This window comes from Corythoichthys intestinalis, chromosome 17 (genome assembly GCF_030265065.1).
Source record: "Corythoichthys intestinalis isolate RoL2023-P3 chromosome 17, ASM3026506v1, whole genome shotgun sequence".
NCBI lineage: Eukaryota > Metazoa > Chordata > Actinopteri > Syngnathiformes > Syngnathidae > Corythoichthys > Corythoichthys intestinalis.
In genome coordinates this window covers 24,673,660-24,699,082 of record NC_080411.1, presented here as the reverse complement: position 1 = coordinate 24,699,082, position 25,423 = coordinate 24,673,660, and the positions used below count along the sequence as shown (strand labels likewise).

The 25,423-nt window shown below is 37.9% G+C and overlaps 1 protein-coding gene across 1 annotated transcript; it reads right to left on the bottom strand.

Moving 5' to 3' along the window:
• Window positions 1-223: 223 nt before the first annotated feature.
• On the bottom strand, window positions 224-25,061 carry dusp4 (dual specificity phosphatase 4). Its single transcript, XM_057819536.1, has 4 exons — window positions 24,450-25,061; window positions 23,074-23,201; window positions 7,380-7,599; window positions 224-2,723 (listed from the first exon to the last, which is right to left on the bottom strand). Exons 1-4 carry the CDS (start codon window positions 24,817-24,819, stop codon window positions 2,335-2,337), a joined length of 1,107 nt encoding a protein of 368 aa, XP_057675519.1. The 5' UTR covers window positions 24,820-25,061; the 3' UTR covers window positions 224-2,334.
• Between the last annotated feature and the right edge of the window lie 362 nt (window positions 25,062-25,423).

The following is a 25,423-nucleotide window of genomic DNA, read 5'->3' as shown; positions in this document are numbered from 1 at the left end:
ACAACATTGTAATGTGTGCATATTTATGTATTTCTAATGTAGTTTGGACTGGTCTTCAATTACCACAACCAATAAACAATTGGTGTTACAGTGATGAGCAAAAAAGATGCACAAGACTGAATAATGATTCCCCCCTAGGCTGTATAATTATGATTATGACTATAATAAATAGTGTTAATAATTGTGTTGTTTTAGCTGCCTTGATACTAAATGAAAGACTCCATTTATTTAAGAACAATTTTTATTCAACAGTGGTTCTTCCGTAATAAATAAATGCACATTTCATTCAATCTACACAATAAAATTGAGGGGAAGTTGATTTTTAAAATGTAATATATATACACATGTATCAGTGAAGGTTTGCTATTGCCATATTATGGGTCAACTGCATTGAGCAGACAGCGTGTCGAAGGAGATGAACTCACACAGACAAAAGTATTGCAGTTTTTTTTTCTCGACTGATTGACTCGCTCTCCATCTCTCCTTCCATATTAAGACACAAAAAAAGTCCGTCTACAGCAACCATGTTGAGCAGATCAACCACCAATTACAAATACAGTATTGCATCACTTCAAAGTGCTACAGAAAGTTGACAGTCTTTGAAAAACAAGAAAAATGTATTTTGCCACCCTTTGTGTGTGTGTAGTAGGAGTATGAAGCAGGTTTAAAGTGTATAGTTGAGTCTAAGAAGACACCATTGTGCCATGACTGAACTGAACCATTACTTCTATTGTTGCCGTTTTGAAGGGGTTGCACGTTCAGTATTGCAAGGAATGATTTCCAAATAACAGGCCTTCCTAATTTAAAAGAAAAAAAAAAAAACTGTCTATTCACGATTATTGTGCTCTTTTGGGGTTTCCCATGAATTTTCGTGGCAGCATCACTTAACTGTTCAGTGCCATTGAGGATGATAGATATCGAATCGTGGCTCTTTTTAACCGTCTGCTGTGAATTTAAATTAGTTTTTCAACAGTAGACATCCATTCTCCAATTTCAAAATGATTGGACGTCTATTGTCGCCAATGTGTCGCTGTGTTCCATGTTAAAAGCAAGAGTCTTTCTTGGCCTCGTGCCACTTGGTCACGGAACATCCGAGAGGAAGAGGCAGTGGCGAAGAAGCGATTAAGAGGAGGAACATGAAAGGGGATGAGAGAGGAAGGCCTGTTTGTGTGTGAGGAAGAGGATGGACAGGAAACTCCGGTCAGCCTGGCAACAGAGCACCTGTCACTGAGGAGGGCCTGCTTTCTATTGCCCCCCACCACAGTCCTCCCATCCCCACACATCCACATCTTTTGTGAGGCAGCAGGAGGAACGCCAAAGGAGGAAGGAGCAGGTGTTTAAAATTCCTGCTTCCTTCCTGCGTCCATCTCCTCAGCTTAAAGAGCTGTTGTCTCCATGGCAACTAGAGCTGCAACATTTGCAAGGATTTTTTTTTTTTTTTTTAATTTGGGAACTTGCTATGGGAATTGACAGGATTTTATTGGAATACGATGTGTGAGCCGTCATTTTAGTCAACATTTTCCTGTCCGGTGCCTGTCCCAGTTGACTTTGGGTGAGAGGCAGGGTATAATCGAGCATTGGTAACCAATCATTGGCAGGGCATAAATAGAATAAGAAAAAAAAAAATGTTTTTTTAAAAAAAAATTTTTTTTTTTTTTTTATTGTGATTATATGACCCTTAAAGTCAGAATTTGTTCGTGGTATTCCTCAGGGGTCAATCATAGAGCCCATTAAGTTGCCCCTTTAACAAAAAGCAGTCATTTCCTTTTTCATTTCTATTTATACTCCTGTTTGTCAGTTTTCCCTCTTCTATGTTTGTTTCTGTCATTTTTTTGGGCGTGATGGCAGTGATAATTCATTGCTAGCCATCTTAGTCAATGGCAGCCAAGGAGTTATTAAAAACACCAATTTTGTGAAGAAGTACTCATGATGAGTCTTCAATTAACCTCGTATTCCGAATGTGGGAAGCTGAAGTATAGGGCAAAAATGCAAACAATGCAAAAAGGCTAGAACACAGATTCAAATCCCCAACCCTGAGAACTGTGAGCCAGATGTGCTAACCACTCATCCGCAGCGGCACAGTTTTTCACTGAATGACCTTGAACATCCGTAACTCCCAAGGAAATTGAATATTTTCTAGACCTTCCGTGGAAATTTCCCAGAAGTTTTTCAAAGGGCATTTTCTTTTGTTAGTCATAAGTGTATTGTCAGGGTGTGTCCTCGGTTTGTGTGTCACTTCTAGTCCTACACACAAACCTGGTTGCTAGTCGAGTTGTATTTTTTTGGTCACTTATTGGAAGAAGCTGGTTTGTGAGCCCGGAAGCATTTGGAGCATCAGCAGCCCGGCGATGTTGTGAGTGGGCTGTGGTGCAGGTAAGCGGGGTTGACCACTGACACCGGGAAGTTAAAGATAAACGGTGAAGTGGGCGTGGCAGCGGCCGAGGACACCCCCGACGACGTCTTGGGAGCCAGCAGCGGGCTGGCTGTTGCGGCGGCCTCGGCGGCGCATGAGGTGGCGAGTAGTTGTGACTCGAACTGTAGCAGCTGGCCCATGAAGCTGAAGTTGGGCGAGATGATTGAGCGCCGCCGCCGCACGAATTCGAAGGCTTCGTCCAGTCGCACGCGCTTTCTCTTCATCAAGTAGGCCAGGCAGATGGTGGCTGAGCGGGAGATGCCAGCCTGGCAGTGGACCAGGACGCGACCGCTCGAATCCCGGACGGAGTCTAAACAAACAACACAAACACAAAGGAAGTTAGCACTGAACTCATATAGGTAAAACCATCGATACAAGCTCAATGCGTTTTGAGTGTACTTTTCTAAGAAAGCCAGTCATAAGCATTGAGTACGCAGTTAAAAATACCCTAGTTTTGTGGTCTTCAATTCCCTCCAATTCGAAGGACAAAAAGTGTTAAAATTTTTTTTATCAGGTTTAGGATATTTTTGCAGTTTTTGTCGATATCTTAAGTTTGTGGCTGTGGTGGAATGGCTCAAAAAGTGTGTTGGATGTGTAAAACTATATTTTAAAAAAACTAAAAAATGTTTACATGGTCTTAGTGTAGGTCAGCAATGTATCACGTGAGATAAATGGGGCAATACTATAGGTCTTGAGTGTAGGTTGAGCCTCAAAATCAGTCGCTTCTCATTTTTGGCGGAGTTCCTCAGGGGTCAACCTTAGAGCCAGTGCTTTTCAAATTGCACTGTTGTAATAATACTGTTGCTCCAAAGAATAATGCAGTAGGTTCACACTAAAGCAAACAAGTTTTCATCACAGAATAACTCAAAGTTGTGGGGAGTTAATTCAAAATAAAAACTATTTGATGTGGACATACACATAGGATACAAATAGACCAAACGTGCTGAGCTAAATGCTAAAATTCCCATAGAATTTTTCCAGTTAACTTTTAGAAACATGCAAGGATACTAAACGAAAAACAAGTAGTCCTTGGGTTACGGACAAGTTTCGTTCCCATGCTGACGACGTAACCAGAATTTCTGCGTAAATTGAAATTAATCCATTAGAAATTCAAACTAAGTATCCAAAAAGTCTAAAAGTATTGTATTTAGTTTAATGGTTGAGGATACACTGCCCTCTGGTGGCAGCTTTGGGTCTGGCTGGACTGTCATTCAGTAATGCTTCCATACAGGAGCACTCAGATGTTTCACATGGATGAAAGGTGTGCTCTGGTTTGGCCCAAATAAGGCTGTAAATTGCTTAAGCTAATATATCTTTGTGTATGCATTTGTAATTAAGTTTAGAGCTACAGTTTGTGGAGTTATGTGTGAGCGACTTGCTATGAGAATTGTAAATACGTTAGCATTCATAGCATTTAAGCTAGCGGACGTTTGTGTGGCAAATTAAGCTAACTTAATCTACTAAATTTATATGTTGATCAGATTAGATGAATGTTTGAACAACAGTTTTGTGATCTGTGTTTTATTGTTAAAATGTGTGTCGTTTTGAACAGACGTGTTCATATGTGTGTTACAGCTTTACAAATTGTCCAAAATGAAGTAAAAAGCTCCAAAAAGCACAACTGCTTTGCTGTTTGTCAAGCTGAACAATTTCACGTTTAGTGAGGACAGAACAAGTCATATTAATCAAAATCACGTAAGTCGAGTACGTCGCAACCCGGGGACTACATTATACGCACATACATCGAATATTTTGGAAAAAAAATATTACCGGTAATTAGGGATTTTGTTTATAAAGGCACACGTTTATAAAAGAAAAGCCCAACAAATGCAAAAAGCGAGTACACTGTGAGTTGTTCACACTTCCTCTCATCAATCCTCTATTCCGTGCACATGTTATCTCTTACTTGGTTTCCACTAATAACCCCATTTGGATAATAGCCTGATTAAAGTGTTTACAGAAAATTCAATTTCCCCTGACAGTATCAATGCTTGGACTGTCATGTTAAATACCCTGCAGCACGTGAGACCGCCTGCACAAAATTAAAAGCCAATGTGCTTTTCCGATAATTAAAAGCTTTGAATTTTTAGTAACGTCCATATGGAGAAACAAAATAGATTTTTCTTATGCACCCCCTCTGTAATTAAATCTCAAATTTTTTTGTATCTATTATTTTACTGCCAATTGGACATTGGGGCATATTATTGTACTCATATTTTGTTATATTCATGTCTATTTTTAATTATTATCAAAACAATGAGAGGACATTCGATTTTTCCCTTTCAACTCTCGCAGTAATATCAGGTAAGAGTGAATTTTTCATCCGGTAACAGTGTGGATGAGTCACGATCTGCTCCCACAGCAGCTAACTATGACACATACCAGCCTACACGCACGGCACAGCATATCGCCGCGTTCAAATGTGTGTGCAATGCTCAGAGAAATCATGGCCGTTGTATTTTTTTCAAAAACTCTTTGATTTTGTTTTGAATGTGACTTTGACAAATAGCCACAAATAAATGTCTGATCTAAAATCATCACATATCAATAAATACAATTTGTATCTACGTACTTTCCATCCAATAAAGGGTCTCTTCAGACTGGGAAGACAACTCAAGAGTAGAATGCATGAATATTTTTTTAAATACCAAATAAGTCTGTTGTATCCCCTAAAATACAATCTTCTCTTCCCTCTTCCTTCTCCCAATGATCAAACTGAATCTAGAATGAAATAGTTAAAATGTTTCACTATTGTCTCTTGTAATTTTGGGAACTTTAATGACTATAATATTGAATTATTATTCCTGAAACGTGTCTCCCACAACATGCACGCACCCCTGTTTCAATGATCTTTTTATCACGGTAAAAAACAGAAGCAGTGAATCACATGATCTGCTGGACTCGACGTCATCACTTTTCCACAGCAAATTTATGTCCTTTCTTGTGTTTTTTGGTATTTGTGTATAATAGTTAGCCTTTAATGAATGTCTCATTCTGCCTCAGGAAACACTGTTATGCATACAGCTAGCTTGTACTTCCAAGAAAAAGCTATCATTTGTAAGGATTTGCAACCTTGTTGATGCGAACCTGCCAAATTTTTTAAATTTAAAATACGATGGTAAATAGTTTACCATTGATCTGTAATCTGAGCTAATAACGTATTTTGATATGTAGGCAAAAATCAGAAAAGGCTCATTTTTTTAAGAATCAACAGCAACGGTAATTTGTAGGGATCTTTAATTTTAAGCCAATGATCAATGGGAGATCTTTATTTATTAACAGTGATCCCTCGTTTTTCGCTGTTAATGAGGACCAAAACCTGCCATGATAAGTGAAAAACCGCGAAGTAGTAAGACATGTTTTTTCACTTTTTTCCCCAAAGTATAATTAAAAAAAAAAAGTATTTAATGTATATTAGGGCTGTAAAAATTATCGCGTTAACGGGCGGTAATTAATCACGTTAAAATATTTGACGCAATTAACGCACATGCCCCGCTCAGACAGATTTAAATGACAGTACAATGAAATGCCCATTTGTTGATTTTTTTTAATGGAGTTTTGCCGCCCTCTGCTGGTGCTTGGGTGCGGCTGATTTTATAGGCTTCAGCACCCATGAGCATTGTGTAAGTAATTATTGACATCAACAATGGCGGGCTACTAGTTTATTTTTTGATTGAAAATTTTACAAATGTTATTAAAACGAAAACATTAGGAGGGGTTTTAATATAAAATTTCTATAACTTGTACTAACATTTATCTTTAAAGAACTACAAGTCTTTCTATCCATGGATCGCTTTAACAGAATGTTAATAATGTTAATGCCATCTTGTTGATTTATTGTTATAATAATCAAATACAGTCCTTATGTACCGTACGTTGAATGTATATATCCATCTTGTGTCTTATCTTTCCATTCCGACAATAATTTACAGAAAAATATGGCATATTTTATAGATGGTTTGAATTGCGATTAATTACGATTAATTAATGTTTACGCTGTAATTAACTCGATTAAAAGTTTTAATCGTTTGACAGCCCTAATGTATATATGTATTTTAACTTCTTCAGACCCACATTTTTTTCTGCTGGGCAAAAAAAAAAAATCTGCGCTGATTTTTTACTCAAACCCCAAACAAAAAATTTTTGGTCGTGGATATTTCATGCTTTTATTGGTTATTTTTTATGTTAATGTGTTTTTAATGAGATTGAGCACTTTACGTTATTTGTTTTGAAGTTGCGTTTGGTCAGCCATTTTCAAGGAGCCAAAAATAGCGAAGATGGCGTGCCAAACCTCATGATTTGATTTCAATGGGTAAAGTTTCATCCAATCATCTTCCAGAAAAGGCAATATAGCAACTAAACTCAGTATTTATTGGTTTAGAGATGTGAACGCATCATGTCCTTCAACAGCATGCTTACGTCTGAAAGGGTTAATAAATGTTTTTTAAGCCCTTAAAATGTAATAATTAACATGTTACTGTCCCACTGAATTATTTTTAACAAAAATAAAGTAGAAAAATGCTTGTCTTTATTAAATGCTTCATTGAGGGAGTCCACTCAAATCCGCTCAAGCCGCGCTCTTAAACACAATGAGTTGCCACAGCAAATGTTTAACAGGTTAAATGATGATTGACGCATGCGGCGCCTTGAAGTTTTGGCTTACAAGCATCTGTAGCAAGATCACACCTTAACGTCTGTCAATCCTCCCGTTAACTATAACAAGCAACTCCAGTGCACTGCCTGACCAACAAAGAGCTGCAGGAAGGAGAGTGAGACCATGTGAAGGGTTCAGCACAGCTCATCTGTATTTATTTTTTAATTGGAAAAAAAATCTGCGATGGACTGAGGGTGCAAAGTTTGAAACGCGAAGTAGCGAGGGATCACTGTATTTTACTCCAGATCTTTTCATTGTTCATTTTGAGCTACAATATGACATATTGAAAATAAATGCATAAAAAATACTGACCGATGAACTCGATGGCCTCCAGAAACCAGCAGCTGATGTCTTCTTTGTGGTTGTCCTCCACTGGGATACATTTGTACTGGTAGGCGCCCTCGAAGTGGTTGGGACAATCGGATGACACGTTGAGCAGTGCCGAGATGCCGATTGCATCCAAAACTTCCTTTTTGGAGGCGTGCACGGCGCTACCCAGGTAGAGGAATGGGAGGATCTCCACGGGGCCGCCCTGGAATATACAGGATTGAGACATTAATTGAGAAATGAGCCGAACGCTTTTCCTAAAATGTGTCATTGATAAGTCTGCTGGCATTTCCTCTCACAGTCACTCACGCACACTCAGTGACCCTTGACATGTCTTGAACAAGTCCTGGCAAGCTGGCACTAATGTGATTACTCCAATGCATAAGCGGAGTCACTCTTGTACTCAAGTCATCTGCAGTAAGATCGTCAATGTAAGACACAGAATTCTTTGTCTTATCGCCGATGTGTATTTTTCCCCTTAAGACAGCGTGTTCCTTCAAGTTGGAGACAATACTTATGAATTTAACCACGCACTATAAGCTTCCAATTCACATCGGCAGACTCGCTTGTAATGATGTCATGTGGATGTGTATGTTAACTGTTCAAACAAAGATAAAAATGGTCAAAACTTGATTCATTATTTTTTAATATGTTTTTATCCACTTATTTCATTAAAATGACTATAACAACATACTGCAGCATTTTGAAAAATATATAGTCATTTATGAATGGGTTTCCTATTAAAACAATATATTGTACAGCTCATAGTGCGTTTTTTGTGCAGGTATCATGTTTAGTAACATCGGCCTGACTCAAAATGGACATTCCATACTTTTATACAATTATAGCTCTAAGATATGTCAATCTGAGATATCTGGGTTTAAAAAAAACATTTTTTTCCATTGAACAGGATTTTTATTTATCAAAACATATTAGCAAATTGGAACATAAGTATAATGTTAAGTTAAAATAAACTTTAAAAATAACAAAAAAATAACAAATATTCTACTAGTATATAAAATTAAAATGAATGCAGCCCTTTAGGTGAGCCTAAAGCCACAGCTTAACATTAATACCATCAGAACAAAAATAATTTAATTATTTTCCATAAAAAGCACGTGTGTATGACTCGTATCCTTTCTACATTTTGCACCCACTCACTTTCTCAACACAGACCGTTGCCGGAGAGAAAAAAGCACGTTTTACCACCTCTAGACACGCTAAACACACTGGAGTTAACTCTCGTAGCTGGTGGTAAAGGTTCATGACGGCGTTTACAAACTTTTAATTTTGTATAAATGCGAAATCATATTGGAGGTTTGCCTCCTCGGCACCCTTCGCAAACATGTTTTACATGTCGGTTGGCCTTCCTCCTCTAAGCCGCGGCTGTTTGTAATTTTTCTGAAGCGGAAATATTCCTATACCAGCAATTTTGTTTTTCGATGCGGGAAAAAGTTTCACCTCCTCCAGCCATTGTGTAGCACAGCTGTAGACTCACTGTGACTGAGCAACAACCGCTGGGGGAGGGTTGAGCCTTGCAGCTGCAAGCAAGGGATTTCTCCCTGCATTTTGGGGACATAAAAAATGGTAGGGACAGTATGACAGAACATTTTTGCGGTTTTGAAACCATGACTTTTTCATACCACGGTATACTGTACCTTGGTAACGGTAATCGGCACGTCGAGGTAGTAATAGTTATTAAAGAGGCAAAATTTAAAACCATATTCTTTTATACTGAAAAAAACTGATAAAAGTATTGTTTTGTTACAATAATTTTCAGATTGTTAAAATCAGCTGAGGTGGCTCTTAATAATAATAATAATTCATATCAATATAGTTGATTAAAAATTAATCTAAACTAATCTTCATAGCTTGACTATACACACAGAGCCAAATGTAGCATGGCTTCATTTGTATTACTTTGATGACTATAGAAAAATAATCCAGAGAAGTTTTAACAACAATTGATTAGTTTTTGTTTTTTTGTTTTTTTTTTAAATAAAAACTGATATTTTTCTGTTTGGCAACTTTATAATATTAATGAATGGGTGTAACTTTTTAAAAACAGATAAAATACACTTTTTTATTAATATCAGATATATTTAGAAGTAGAATGTGCTATACAAACGGTTCTTGTGTCAAATACACAATGTTTGCAAGCCTTATAGGATAATTTTATATTACATAAATCTGACAAACTGACCAGACAACACTCAAAAGTAGTGATGTGCTCACCATCCAAAACCAATATCGAAATCAGAAATTATTGAAACCGACTTTTACCATAAACATTTTCAAAAAGTAACATTTTTCCCACCATTGTTAAAACGAAAGACAACAACCAGTATAAATGACCTTCACGTGAAAGACACTTGTTCAAAGTATACAAATCATGATTATTTTAGACCTCTGAAACTGCCATGGTGGATTTCCGCTTGTGAGTTGCGTAAAGAAGGGCATCCGGCATAAAATCTCGTAGGCCAAATCTATTATGCGAATAAACTGTTTCGCCTTGGCGATTCCTGGAAAATCCCTAAAATGTAATGATCTTGGCTTAATTGACTCACAAATGGACTCTGCAGTGTGAAATTCGATTTGAACTCAAAGGGGACACGCTAAATAGAACCATGATGGCATATTTCTTGAATAAATGGCAACAGTTAAAGTTCATCAAATGATAGAGCATTTAATTGTTCTGTTTCTCACTAAATGTGACTGATGAACAGTTTGTAATTAATAACTAATAATACTTACACCAGTGTCGTTAATCACGGCGTATAACAGTCTTACTAACGCCGTTATTTTTGTCAGTAGTGAGTAATCTAATTACTTTTCCCATCATTGCAACGCCGTTACCATTGCTGAGGATGTAAAGGTGTGTACTATGCGTTACTACGTTGGTTGAATGACGCGAGAAATGTCTGGGAGACACAGAGAGAGCAGAGCAGGAGGGAGGAGGAGGGGAAGGAGGTTGTGGTGACGCCGTTGCAAACGCGATGCTAGGTGGCTCGGAGGGTTAGCATAGCGTTATCGTTTTCGCTAGCATTAGCATTTAGCTTAGCGTGCTAAATGCTTTTTACATACAGTTCGTGGCGTTCAGGGGGGTACAATTAATTGAAAATAATAGACTGTTTTCCTGTCCAGTATGCATTATCATCACCAAGTGGGCGTTGTCCTTGTAGTTACAGTGCCTTGCAAAAGTATTCGGCCCCGTTGAATCTTGCAACCTTTCGCCACATTTCAGGCTTCAAACATAAAGATATGAAATTTAATTTTTTTGTCAAGAATCAACAACAAGTGGGACACAATCGTGAAGTGGAACAACATTTATTGGATAATTTAAACTTTTTTAACAAATAAAAAACCGAAAAGTGGGGCGCGCAATATTATTCGGCCCCTTTACTTTCAGTGCAGCAAACTCACTCCAGAAGTTCAGTGAGGATCTCTGAATGATCCAATGTTGTCCTAAATGACCGATGATGATAAATAGAATCCAAATGTGTGTAATCAAGTCTCCGTATAAATGCACCTGCTCTGTGATAGTCTCAGGGTTCTGTTTAAAGTGCAGAGAGCATTATGAAAACCAAGGAACACACCAGGCAGGTCCGAGATACTGTTGTGGAGAAGTTTAAAGCCGGATTTGGATACAAAAAGATTTCCCAAGCTTTAAACATCTCAAGGAGCACTGTGCAAGCCATCATATTGAAATGGAAGGAGCATCAGACCACTGCAAATCTACCAAGACCCGGCCGTCCTTCCAAACTTTCTTCTCAAACAAGGAGAAAACTGATCAGAGATGCAGCCAAGAGGCCCATGATCACTCTGGATGAACTGCAGAGATCTACAGCTGAGGTGGGAGAGTCTGTCCATAGGACAACAATCAGTCGTACACTGCACAAATCTGGCCTTTATGGAAGAGTGGCAAGAAGAAAGCCATTTCTCAAAGATATCCATAAAAAGTCTCGTTTAAAGTTTGCCACAAGCCACCTGGGAGACACACCAAAAATGTGGAAAAAGGTGCTCTGGTTAGATGATACCAAAATTGAACTTTTTGGCCACAATGCAAAACGATATGTTTGGCGTAAAAGCAACACAGCTCATCACCCTGAACACACCATCCCCACTGTCAAACATGGTGGTGGCAGCATCATGGTTTGGGCCTGCTTTTCTTCAGCAGGGACAGGGAAGATGGTTAAAACTGACGGGAAGATGGATGCAGCCAAATACAGGAACATTCTGGAAGAAAACCTGTTGGTATCTGCACAAGACCTGAGACTGGGACGGAGATTTTTCTTCCAACAGGACAATGATCCAAATCATAAAGCCAAATCTACAATGGAATGGTTAAAAAATAAACGTATCCAGGTGTTAGAATGGCCAAGTCAAAGTCCAGACCTGAATCCAGTCGAGAATCTGTGGAAAGAGCTGAAGACTGCTGTTCACAAACACTCTCCATCCAACCTCACTGAGCTCGAGCTGTTTTGCAAGGAAGAATGGGCAAGAATGTCAGTCTCTCGATGTGCAAAACTGATAGAAACATACCCCAAGCGACTTGCAGCTGTAATTGGAGCAAAAGGTGGCGCTACAAAGTATTAAGGCAAGGGGGCCGAATAATATTGCACGCCCCACTTTTCAGTTTTTTATTTGTTAAAAAAGTTTAAATTATCCAATAAATTTTGTTCCACTTCACGATTGTGTCCCACTTGTTGTTGATTCTAGACAAAAAATTAAAATTTTATATCTTTATGTTTGAAGCCTGAAATGTGGCGAAAGGTTGCAAGGTTCAAGGGGGCCGAATACTTTTGCAAGGCACTGTATATATATATTTTTTATTATTACCAAAAATAGTCACTTGCCCTAAACTTTTCTTGAATGATGTATCCATAAACCGTGAGATTTATTGTTTTTTTTTTTTTTAAATCAAAACAACTAAAGCAAAGATAGAAGAGGGAAGAGATTCAAGCCTCACCTGCTTATTCAAAAATAATATATATTAGGGGTGTGATGTACACACAAGTCACGTTTCAGTACAAAAGGAAAAAGGCGTTTTTCTTACAGCGTTTGAAAGTTTGTATACCATTACATTCTTAAATAGGTGAAATTTTAAAAAATATAAAAAGGTGACCTATTATTTTTGGAATGAAAAAGAGTTCAATTCAATCAGTTACTATAAACATATTTTTTAAAGTATTATTAACAACACTGGTTAACGCTAATGAAACGGGATCATTTTGGGTTTAAGCGTCCTTAGTCTTTGTATAAGTATGTATACTAAAGTGTATTCTGTTGTGTGATGGCTATCGAAATAATAATAAAAATAGTGTTGACAGTTTTAAAGGGATCCACGGATAAAAAGACTTGTAGTTCTTAAAAGACAAACGTTAGCACAAGTTATTATAATTTGATATTGATACCCCTCTTGATGTTTTCGTTTTTATATTATTTGAAAAATTATTTTAACTAGTAGGTCACTGTTGTAGTTGACGTCACAGGGCCACGATGCCAGAATTCCACCTTTCACTCTTGGAAAAAAAAAAAAAAGTGTCACTCTTTAATTATGTAAGGTAGTGATTTGAATACTTCACAAGGTGTCAATGGCGAGCTTTACATTAATTAGGGATCAATCCAATTAGTGCGTTTTTTTCCCTTGACTGACGCTGTAGTTTCTTTAATCTACAGTGGGAGAGAGAAAGAGTGGACACAGGCATTCAGATGCGTAGCTCGGACCGCGCCATTTATTGGCATAAGCTTCGGCAACTCTTTCACAACACACATAAGTATCATATAGTGAAAATACTACAAAACTAAAACTCATCTCTCTCAAAAAAATGTCACCAAGAAGAAAAGTGCTTCAATCTGTATTACTTAGGCCCTATTCTCACACAGTTAACACAACAATGCAAAGAGAACTGGCATTCACAATCAAAATAGATGTACAAAATACACATAAAACTTACTTGACTTTGGTCAAACTATATTTAAACATTTTAGCATGCACTGGATGGCAATTTTTAGTCACAATACACAAACTATGATGCTGTGAGCCATTTTCAGGAGTCTTGTGAAGACAACACTCAAATGAACATGAATCACAATAGACCCACTCTAAAAAAAAAAAAAAAAAGGAGCCACGGCGTCAGTTGAGGGACAAAACGCACTCATTGGCTTGATATCTTATTAATGTAAAACTCATCATTGACACCTTGTGGTGTATTTAAACCCTTAATGCCTGCAATATGAAGCAATTGTCAGAGAATCACAAAATTTGAAAAATAAGGTCTTAATGAAACCTTTTTTTTTTTCAAATTTGTAAAAAAGAAAAAAAAGTGTGTAATAAGCGCTCTAATATCTATAATAGGGCTGTCAAAATTATCGCGTTAACGGACGGTAATTAATTTTTTTAATTAATCACGTTAAAATATTTGACGCAATTAGCGTACATGCCCAGCTCAAACAGATTAAAATGTCAGCACAGTGACATGACCACTTGTTACGTGTTTTTTTATGTTTTGTCACCCTCTGCTGGCACTTGGGTGCGACTGATTTTGTAATTATTGACATCAACAATGGCGAACTACTAGTTTATTTTTTGATTGAAAATTTTACAAATTTTATTAAAACGAAATCATTAAGAGGGGCTTTAATATAAAATTTCTATAACTTGTACTAACATTTATCTTTTAAGAACTACAAGTCTTTCTATTGGCTTTAACAGAAAGTTAATATTAATGCCATCTTGTTGATTTATTGTTATGATTAGAGATGTCCCGATCGATCGGCATCCCGATCGGGTCCGATCACGTCATTTTCAAAGTATCGGAATCGTCAAAAAAATATCGGACATGCCTTTTTTTAATATTTATATTTTTTATCATTTAATCGTTATCTATCTGTATTTAACGTTACAGACATAATGTGTTACACTCTTCCAGAGTCTTTAGTTTAAGCTTAAGGTAGGGTTATCAAATTTATTGCGTTAACGGCGAGAATTAATATTTTTACATTTATCACGTTACAATATTTAACGCAATTATCGCATGTGCTGCACGACCCACTCACACATTGTTGCGTTCAATCTATAATGGCACCATTTTACCCATACAGTATATAGAGCTAAAAGGTAACGTAAAATGAGTAGAGAGAATTTTGGCAGCCTTTGGAGCCTTTTTTTAAATGGCCAAAGCCTTACAATCCCTCTCCCAATGATTAGAATAATCGTGGGAAGCAATGTGGGGAAGAAAGGTAGTAGTTGATCTTTTTCTTTACGCCCTATGTTATTTCCCAACGCAGAGAAGATATATCAATTGGTACCACGACGCACAATCATGGTTGCACTTCCCATCGTGCATTTGGGCAGAAGTTAAATGGCTACAGTATCATTTACTGAAAGCTCAACAAATACACTAGATGGCAATATTTAGTCACAATATACAAAGTCACATTTATCCTTTAAGAATTACAAGTCTTTCTATCCGTGGATCCCTCTCAAAGAAAGAATGTTAATAATGTAAATGCCATCTTGAGGATTTATTGTCATAATAAACAAATACAGTACTTATGTACTGTATGTTGAATGTATATATTCGTCCGAGTTTTATTCATTTTTTTCTTAATGCATTGCCAAAATGTATATGGTCGGGAAAAATTATCGGGAATGAATGGAATTGAATCGGAAGCGAAAAAAAGCAATCGAGTCGGGAAATATCTGGATCGGCAGATACTCAAACTAAAACGATCGGGATCGGATCGGGAGCAAAAAAACATGATCGGAACAACCCTAGTTATAATAAACAAATACAGTACTTATGTACAGTATGTTGAATCTATATACAGTATCTGTTTAGTGTCTTTCCATTCCAACATTAATTTACAGAAAAATATGGCATAGTTTATAGATGGTTTGAATTGCGATTAATTTCGATTAATTTTTAAGGTGTGATTAACTCGATTAAAAATTTTAATCGTTTGACAGCCCTAATCTATAACCCTTGCTAAATCCTGTTTTTTTTTTCTCATGGAACCTGCAGATGCATGGGTTGACATGCATCCATATTTTTTTTTTTTTTTTGGAGGAAAGATATTTCAAAATTCTGAGATAGTCTCAAAATCATGAAATTCTAAGTGTATCAAATGTGATACATTTGGCAAGAAGGGAGTTTTTTTAAAGTGACTGTGAAGTATGGCAGCGTGGCTGCCCTGCAACGTCAACAACAATGGCGAGCTACTAGTTATTTTTTTTATTTAAGATTTTACAAAATTCATTAAAACGAAAACATTAAGAGGGGTTTTAATATCCAATCATTATTACTCGTACTAACATCTTTTAAAAACTACATGTCTTTTTATCCGTGTTTCCCTTTAAAAACACTATTTGACAGCATAAGAGTCACCCTGCCCTTTATCACCGGATCAGCGGTTCCTATTGACGAGGCTTTTGTTGGTTTATGTCACCGCTGTCAGAGTCAGGAAGTGATCAATACTGCTAAAAGATGTAATGTGAAGAGGAGGATGTTGGAGGGGTGGCAGGCGGTGCGGTGGGGGGACAAGAAATTAGCTCATCCTGTGCCGGCTTAGTACGCCACCACCGGAAGCTACGAGATGTCTTCCAGTGTCCACCTGACAGTGCGACCATGACTATCTCTTTTCTTAAACGGCACAGAGACCCAATTGTTTCCTCTCAATACGCTGTAGTTCCAGGGGAAATGAAGTAGAGCCGCATGTGACAGCGAGAGTTGCATGAAATTGACACAGACAAACAAAACAAGGCCACCGGGGTCACAGGAAGTGACGGCAGCTTGGAGAATAAGTAGCAAAGTGTGGTCGTGCTGTCATAAGACAAATACTTGCGTTCGGCGGCGCCTTTCTACAGCTCCGAGGCTCTTGTCCCCATGCCGTGTGGGCGAATTACCTCGGAATGGATGTGGGAAAGCAAACGGCGGTTGAGATGCCCTTGAGCAAGGCAAATAGACAACAGCCGCCGCTGTGTTTGAATTCAACTGCCACTTAAATGAAGTGTTTGTCTAAGTACTGGTCGGTGCTATTAATCTTGTTAGCAAAGACTATTTTTTAATGTCATACAGCACCGGAAAAATCCATTATTTTGCGGCACAACCAGAAATTAGGCCACATCCTGTCTTTTTTGTAAACAGGACAAGTGGGGGCAGTGACCCAGAAGATACCTAGAATTGCAGTGAAATACATAAATGTTGGAAATTTGTACTTTACCGAGTTTAATTTTATTCTGTAACATATTCTCCATTGAAATACAGTTGTACCTCGACATACGATCGCTTCGACACGCGATCTTTTCGACATCCGACGTAAAATTTGATTCGCCATTTGTTTCTACATCCGACGACATGCCCGAAATACGACGATTTACGACAGACGGACGGACGGCGGATTTTCTTGTGAGAGAAAACATGGGTTCCAAGGTTAGTGCAGGTGGTGAAAAAGGAAAAATGTGATGCTTGCCATTGAAATGAAGACGGAAATGATAGAAAAATTGTGGTGTGCGCATCTTTGAAGTGGCTCGACAATACAGCTGTAGAATGTCTACGATCTCGACAGTCCTCCTCCGACCTTCGTTCGTGGTAACATTTCCAAAAAAATCATCAGCTTCGTCAGGTTTCTAATCATTTATTCTATCAACTTGTGCAGCACAACATGCCTACTGTCCGCTGTGGACGCCAGCAACAAAACATTAAAACTACCGCACTCTCTATCTCACTGTCACAGCCACGCGGTGCGTTCAGGTACAGCAATCAAAAAACGTCCGCCACATTAGAACCCCATTCGTTACATTATTACAGGAATTACCGTATTGGCCTGAATATAAGACGGCCCTGATTAAAAGACGAACCCCTCTTTTTCAAGACTCAAGTTTGAAAAAAGACTTTTTGAACACCAAATTAATTTTTATACAGAAAATAATTACAGTACATCCGAAACAACTGATTATAACAATATATTTGAGAGAAAAAGCATGTTATTTTGCCTTATTTAAATCTTAATATCTGAACATTTAAATATGTAAACTCAAGTGCAATCACATTCGTAAATGAAAAGCTTCTGGTTTTTGAAATGTAAATAAACCAATCTATTGTGATAAAACAACAAAATCGCAATAACTGCATTAACCATCAAAGTGAAGTCTAACTGTAACTGTAGTCTTGAAACAAATCTGAATAAGGAAAAACATTGCAATAAAATAATGCTAACTGGTTAAACTAAAAGGAGTAGCTGAGATCTGTCATGACAGAACATCGCTTCAATGATATCTGGCGCCATCTAGCGTTGTGAATGGGTATAATGTCTAGTTCGCGAATATAAGACGACCCCCTCTTTTTCAGTGTTATTTCAATGCAAAAAACACAGTCTTATATTCAGGCCAATACGGTAATATTATTATCATATTATTCCAATTTTTATTTATAATTTGTTTGTTTTGCAATGTGTATTTGCCATTTGTAATAGTACTAGTATTTATCAACCCCTTCAGATCTGAGCATGCTGCTGAAGAACATGACGCGTTCGGGTCTCTAAATCAATAAATACACTGAATTTAGTTGCTATTGCCACTTATTGGAGATGATTGGACGAAACTTTACCCATCAAAATCAAATCATGAGCTTTAGTATGCCCTCTTTGCTAAGTTTAACTCCTTGAAAATGGCTGAGACATAACGAAATGTCAAAAAGGCAAATGTAAGTGCTCATTTCTCATCAAAAACAATGTAACATTAACATAAAAAAAATAACCAATGAAATATCCCTGAACAAAAAATTGCACTTTGTTGTGGTATTTTAGTAGAGTAAAAATCAGCGATTTTTTTTTTTTTTTTGCCCAGCAGAAAAAATGGGGGTCAGAAGGGGTTAGGGATTTAAGTGTAGGTTTTCGGGCTGTGGAATGAATTAATAGAATTATAATGTATTCCTATGGGAAAATCCTGCTCGACATACGACCATTTCGACTGACAAACAAAGTCCTGAAACGAATTCACTCCGTATGTAGAGGTACCACTGTACGGTAAAAGTAAATTTCAATAATCCATTCCAGCCTCAGAAATAACCAAAATTATTATTTAGCTGTGGGAATGCTTTGACCAAATCAAACACCAACCCACGAATAAAACGTCATTGACAGTAAAATTATTTTTGGCCAAAGACTTCCATTCTAGTCATTTTAATACAAGGTTCACATATTTGCCTATATTGACAACATTCCTATCTCAACATAACTATTAAAAAAATGGACACTTTTCACCAAAAGATGGCTGATTTTGACCAAAAAGTTACCATTAGCGTGAACACATTCTTTTCCAGTTTTGTTTTGTATTGTTGTTTGTTTGTTTTAACTCGTTCAACAAACAGATGATTCGGCGTCAATGAATATGGGTATTTTTTCCCTACTGGACTTGAATGACTTCACATCTTATGCTTAAGGGGAAAGACAGCACAACATATTTATTATGTCCATCCCAGCAGAAAGAATGTTGTGTAATGAATTGGGGGGGAAAAGAAACTTTCATTTTTCTGATGTGTTAAAATGGAGAACATTTTTAAAAATGCCAGTACTTCCAGAAAGTGGCTTCCCAACATGGGGGCAAATATTTTATTCATGTCAGTACTATTTTAGCCTATCAACTGTGAGTATCCCAAATTACAAGAGTTTTACAAGAAAAGCATTTTAAAATGATATCGGGTAATATCGTCATTACACCTCAGCACCTCTTGCTGGCTATCTGACCTTCGTCATTTTTAGATTGAAAAATTATATCATATAAAACACGTAAAGCCGATTTTTTTGTATGGATGCGGAAATGTCTACTATAATTTAGTGCTGCATCGATTAATCGATTAACTCGAGTATTCAATTACAAAAAAATATTCGAATTAAATTTTGTTGCTTCGAGAGTATTCGTTTAATTAAAGCGGCGTTTTAATGTTTTATTTTGAAAGTGTTTGCAATTTTTTTAATTGATGAGGGTGGATACACTGCCCTCTGGTCTGCCTCTTTTCACATGGCTGAACCCAACTGCTCCCTGTTAAGACCAACGTAAACTTTTGTTTGAGCTAAAGTTTTTTAATGCTTTCTTTATTTAGTTCACAGGTATATTTAGCCGTTTTTTGTTGGAATATGTGTCTGAAACATTTGTTAAGAGCATTGTAAAAAAAAAAAAAAAAAACTTTAGCCATCTATAGCATTTAAGCTAGCGGACTTTTTCTATTTAAGTTAGCCAGTTGTTCTTTTGTTGTACATGGATCCTCATTTTTAAAAAAATATATATGTATACCATTTGAGGCTCAGCTCAGGTTTTTTATTTTTTTCATGTTCCTTATCCGATTACTCGATTATTCGAACTAACTAGTCCATCGATTAATTGACTACTAAAATATTCGATAGCTGTAGCCCTACTACAATTACAATTAATATTTTTTTTGTCAAAGAACAGGCAGTTGGTCGAAAATTACCTTATTATTTGAATGTAAAGTTACGCTATTGTACTAGTATATGCATACAAAATCCAACATGGTGGCCATCGCAAAGCAAAGAGCTTTTTAAGTTCATAATTCTTGTAAATAAATGTGTAAATCCTGGAATTTCTCTAGATATGACAGTAAAACTGTCTAGATTCTTGGTTAAAAGCAAAAAAACGGGCAGCTATCATTTATTTACATATATATATTAGTTACGCTCATTTTTTCCATTCACTTCATTTTTTTTCACGTTTCAAAGTGCATGTATGGTGCTATTTTATATAATAATTACTAGAGATGTCCCGATCGATCGGGATTGGGTCCGATCACGTCATTTTCAAAGTATCGGAATCGGCAAAAAAAATATCGGACATGCCTTTTTTAAATATATATATATATTTTAATTAAATCGTTTTCTAATTGTATTTAACGTTACAGACATAATGTGTTACACTCTTCCAGAGTCTTTAGTGTAAGCTTAAGGTAGGGTTATCAAATTTATCGCGTTAATGGCGAGAATTAATTATTTTTTTATATCTATCACGTTACAATATTTAACACAATTAATGCATGCGCTGCACGACCCACTCACGCATTATCGCGTTCAATCTATAATGGCGCCGTTTTACCCATACAGTATATAGAGCTAAAAGGCAGCGTAAAATGAGTAATGAGTGAATTTTGGCAGCATTTGGAGCCTTTTTTTTAAATGGCTAAAGCCTTACAATCCCTCTCCCAACGATTAGAATAATCGTGGGAAGCAATGTGGGGAAGAAAAGTAGCAGTTGATCTTTTTCTTAACACCCTATGTTATTTCCCAACGCAGAGAAGTTATATAAATTGGTACCACGACGCACAGTCATGGTTGCACTTTCCATCATGCATTTGGGCAGAAGTTAAATGGCTACAGTATCATTTACTGAAAGCTCAACAAATACACTAGATGGCAATATTTAGTCACAATATACAAAGTCGCATTTATCCTTTAAGAATTACAAGTCTTTCTAGCCGTAGATCCCTCTCACAGAAAGAATGTTAATAATGTAAATGCCATCTTGAGGATTTATTGTCATAATAAACAAATACAGTACTTATGTACTGTATGTTGAATGTATATATTCGTCCGAGTTTTATTCATTTTTTTCTTAATGCATTGCCAAAATGTATATGATGGGGAAAAATTATCGGGAATGATTGGAATTGAATCGGAAGCGAAAAAAAGCAATCGAGTCGGGAAATATCTGGATCGGCAGATACTCAAACTAAAACGATCGGGATCGGATCGGGAGCAAAAAACATGATCGGAACAACCCTAATAATTACCTTGAATTCTCGACCAAATCACTCTTGAGACACTCGTGCCTGCTTGTATGCACTAAAACTTTCAACCTGTTTCCACCTAAATCCGGCGTTAGATCAAAGCGTGTGTTTTGAGTTTGTTGCAGTGAAAGTCCCCCACGACACTCTGCCTGGCCCGGCCCCCTATGGGAACCCGTGGCACAATGTCTGTAGGAGCTGTCTCGTCAACTAATATTGAAGTCTATGGGAAAACTGACCTCACAAAATGTCTTTGCACATAAGCTATGTCTTTTTTTTTTTGTTTAAACATTATTCAGAGGTCTACTACTACTTTAAGCAACTGTATTTTATATGAATACCATTCATACTAGTTGTTGTCTTGTGCTTTAAATCTGTACTAGCAACCCAAAGCAAGCGACGCCTCGCAACTGATCCTTACACCTGCTGACGTGACAAGTTTGGACATTTTTGCCTTGATTGAGAGGTGTTTACTCCACTGATTTATAGGGGTGTAACCAGGGGTGAAAGTTGTTAGAATTTCTTGCCGGAACTGCCCGACGTGAAGGTCGCCACGGAGCCACAAATTTTACTTTTTTTTTTTTTTTTTCTGGGGGGGGGGGGGGGGGGGGGGGGGGGGGGATGCCACTGAACTACTGAAATGCAAAGGAAACTGTTTTGGTCCGTTTTTTCAATGATTTGCAAAATAATAGTTAACAGAAACAGCTATAACCCCAACCTCCATCTCTTAATTTTTATGTTCCCTCATTTCCTCACATACTAAATGCCAAATCTCAATTTTAACTGCTTAAGAACATAGGATGTATAAAACATTTACTTTTTGTTGTGTTTTGTAATAATAAAGATATAAGTAACATACATTCAGAAAAATAAGTGCAAAAGGCTTATATTATGCAGAGTGAAGAGTAATATTTTAAAGATCTCGCAAACATTGACTTTTTTAAATCATAAGGAAATGAATAAGTAGCCTAAAATAAATGAACAAATTTAAGTCCAAAGTGCACATTCACAGCAAAGATGTTCTGAACCTCCCCATCAGAGCAAATAAAACTAAATATAATATATAAGCCCCCTTAACTCTTTCCTTTCTCTTAAAGATTTGATCCATTTTCTGTTTCTGAGCTGACAATCTCTGGTGATCACATGTCAGTATTTCCGCCAATTGAACAGATAAATGAGTCCAGGCGTCTTGCTTTGCACATTCGCACATTGACGTGACTTGTCATCATCAGACTCAGATAACTGCAGCAGCTGGGGAAACCTCCATGCCGTCCGTGGAATATAATAAATAAATGGATTACGCTACACAAGCACTTTATTATGCTTGTTGTTAACACTTGTGTATGTAAATCTGATGTTGGTAGATTGTTTTCTTCTTGCAGATGAAAAGCATGTCTGGCAGCTTTGTATTTTTATTTTTTTTTTACACAGCGTTTTGACGGTTGCCGTCATATTTTCGGAATCATAGCACCGTATACCGGAACAGCATTCCGGCCCTGAATCTTATACCGGAACTGCGTTCCTGACCGTTCACGCCCACTTTCACCCCTGGGTGTAACAATGAATTAATCTGAATTGACACATTAGACACACTCGAATTGAAATCTTTTGGCTATGCTGTCTTATTAAAAAGAATAGTTTTCATTCAAATATGCGGAATGTATCCACAACACAATTGTCCAAACATCATAGGTGAGATGGAGCTAACTGACTTAAATGCGTACGTATTACATATTGTATTAAATCGATCAATAGCCCTTGAATTGAATTGAATCCTGGCAGACTTTTTAATACCAGTAAAAAATGTGTCATTATCCAAAGAATCAGTATCATGAATGCTGACACTCGTTATCCAGTGCAAAGTATTATATCTGGGCTCTTACCTGGTCGTGGTGCGGCGTGCCGCAGGACGAACAAGACGAGTCGACGCTGGACTGGCTTGTTAGCGGAGGCAAGGATTTTGTCTTCAAACAAAACTCTGGGTATTCGGAAAAGAACCTGTCATAGCCGCCTGAAAAACATGACATGATCGATAACGTTCAGATAAGATAAACATTCTCATCACATAGAGAGGAATAACATTAAATATTAAAAAGAACAGAATTGAGGCCGGCGTAATTTTAGTTGATTTGCTATTTTAACTCATTTGTTAACAGTCATAGTGATAGACGTCTAATCCATTTTGAACAGGAGGCCTGACAGTGAATGAGTAAATCCCTTCCCTAGATTGATCTTTCAGTTTTTGTTGTCGTGCGGTGTCTTTTTTGCTTTTTGTTTTTTGTGTGTTTTTTTTTTTTTAACCATCTCCTTATTCCGACAAACTGAGTACAGCACATTAATCGGAAGATGTCATCTTCATAAGCCAAACGCACAATTCTTGAATGTACCCTCTTGTGCTTAAAGGCATCTGCGTCACACACACAAAGAATGCCTCACAGTCCAAACATAGCAGTGTAGGGTGGACAGTTACTGTAAATTAAATGTTGATTTTACATGTTAGTGTTTTCCTCCTGTCATTTACGGGAAGGATCTAGTCTCGGAAGTGATCATGCGAGTGTGCTGGAAGTCATCTGGCTTTGTGTAGCATAAACCAAGTGCATTACCTCATGTTTTCAGCTCAGAATCGTGTGTGTGTGTGTGTTTAAAAGAATATAGTGAAACGCCGTAGCAGAAGAAAACCGAGTAGCTTCAATGCGAATGATCGTGTACATAAAAGGTTGAAATTTCAAATTCAGAAACTAAATGACATAAAATGAGACGTACGAATATGTAATTAGCTGATAATTTCTGGGAGAGAAAAAAAAACACTACAGCATACTGTGTAGATGTACTACTTTTGACATGAGTGTACTTTTATGTCATTTCAGACCACCTTACAAAAATACATATTGCATTTATGTGGCTATTAAGAGCAATTTGTTCCGACGAATTTAACATTGCATACTTACATTTTACAATATTGGCTACTATAAGTGCAAATGTTAAAAATATTTTATTATAATATTAATAAAATTGAGGATGACTGAGAGTCGGTTTGTAAAAATAGAGCTGTACAAAATATAGCACCGTTCAATTTGGCTCAGAGTATTATTTTAACAATAATGATGTATTAATAGTGAATTGTGTTGCACCACTTGATTCTTAATATTTTGTCAAAAGATGTCATTGCATCATTGATATATTGAGTGGATGGTATTGGACAGCCTTTTTGTCGATCTACGAGGCACAGGATTAAAGAGCAGCTGCTCTCTGTCCTCACCTTTGAGAAAGTAGATGTGCGTGGCCGTGGAGTCCCCGCATAGCGCGTGGAGCACCAGGCTGGAGGTGCTGTCGTCCTTCACCGCGTCCGCATCGGGGGTCCTCTCGTCGTACAGCACTACGGCCGAGTACATCCCGGAGCGAAGGCGGGCCCGGACCTCGTCGTCCCCGGCTAGTACCTGGTCCAAGCTCAGCACGGAGCCCTTGGCCCTGCGGCGCACGATGGTGTTGCAGCGGGCGTTGACGGCCCCGCGGATGTGCCCCGCGCTGAAGGCCAGAAAGGAGCGGCAGTCGAGCAGCAGGCACCGGGCGCCGTCCTCCTTCAGGAGCCGCTTGAGCACCGGACAGTCCATCTCGCGCAGATCCTCCATTGCGGGTGGCTGGTGTCGCTCGAGGCTGTTGTGCTATACTGCTGCTTTTCTGCGGACTCTGCTGTGGCTTCACGGCTCGCCCGCTGGATCCGGATCCCGCGTGGATTCCCGCCCACCCCTAGCACCGCAGTGCCGCTCCTCTATGCGCGCATCTCGTCTCCCGTGGAGCTCATTGTTAACGCGACCCCCTTCTTTCTGTCACTCTGGCTTTCTCTTCACGAATGTTTCGACTCCTTTTTTTTGTGAATGAGGAGTATGGCGTCACAGCGGAGGTGACGCCATCCGCCTTAGCCAATCGCAGGCTAGGAAGTCTCGCGCCCCCTTCCTCCCCTGCCGTCCATTCATAAAAAGCAACACATCAATGGAAGAGCACTCAGGGGGTAGAGTGCATTTCGGCGCCTGTTATGACAAAAAAACGTTTTACTAGGAAACCCCTCACTTGAAAACACTGCTGAGTTACTATTGGCACTCTGAGAGGGGTATTCATGAGACGTTTTGTACATTTTTATGGTCAGGGGAGTCTCTACACCCGCAGAAGAGCATTAATCCCCTGCTGTTGAGAAGGTTTAATTCCATCGTTTCAGAATGAATTTTAATTGAGATA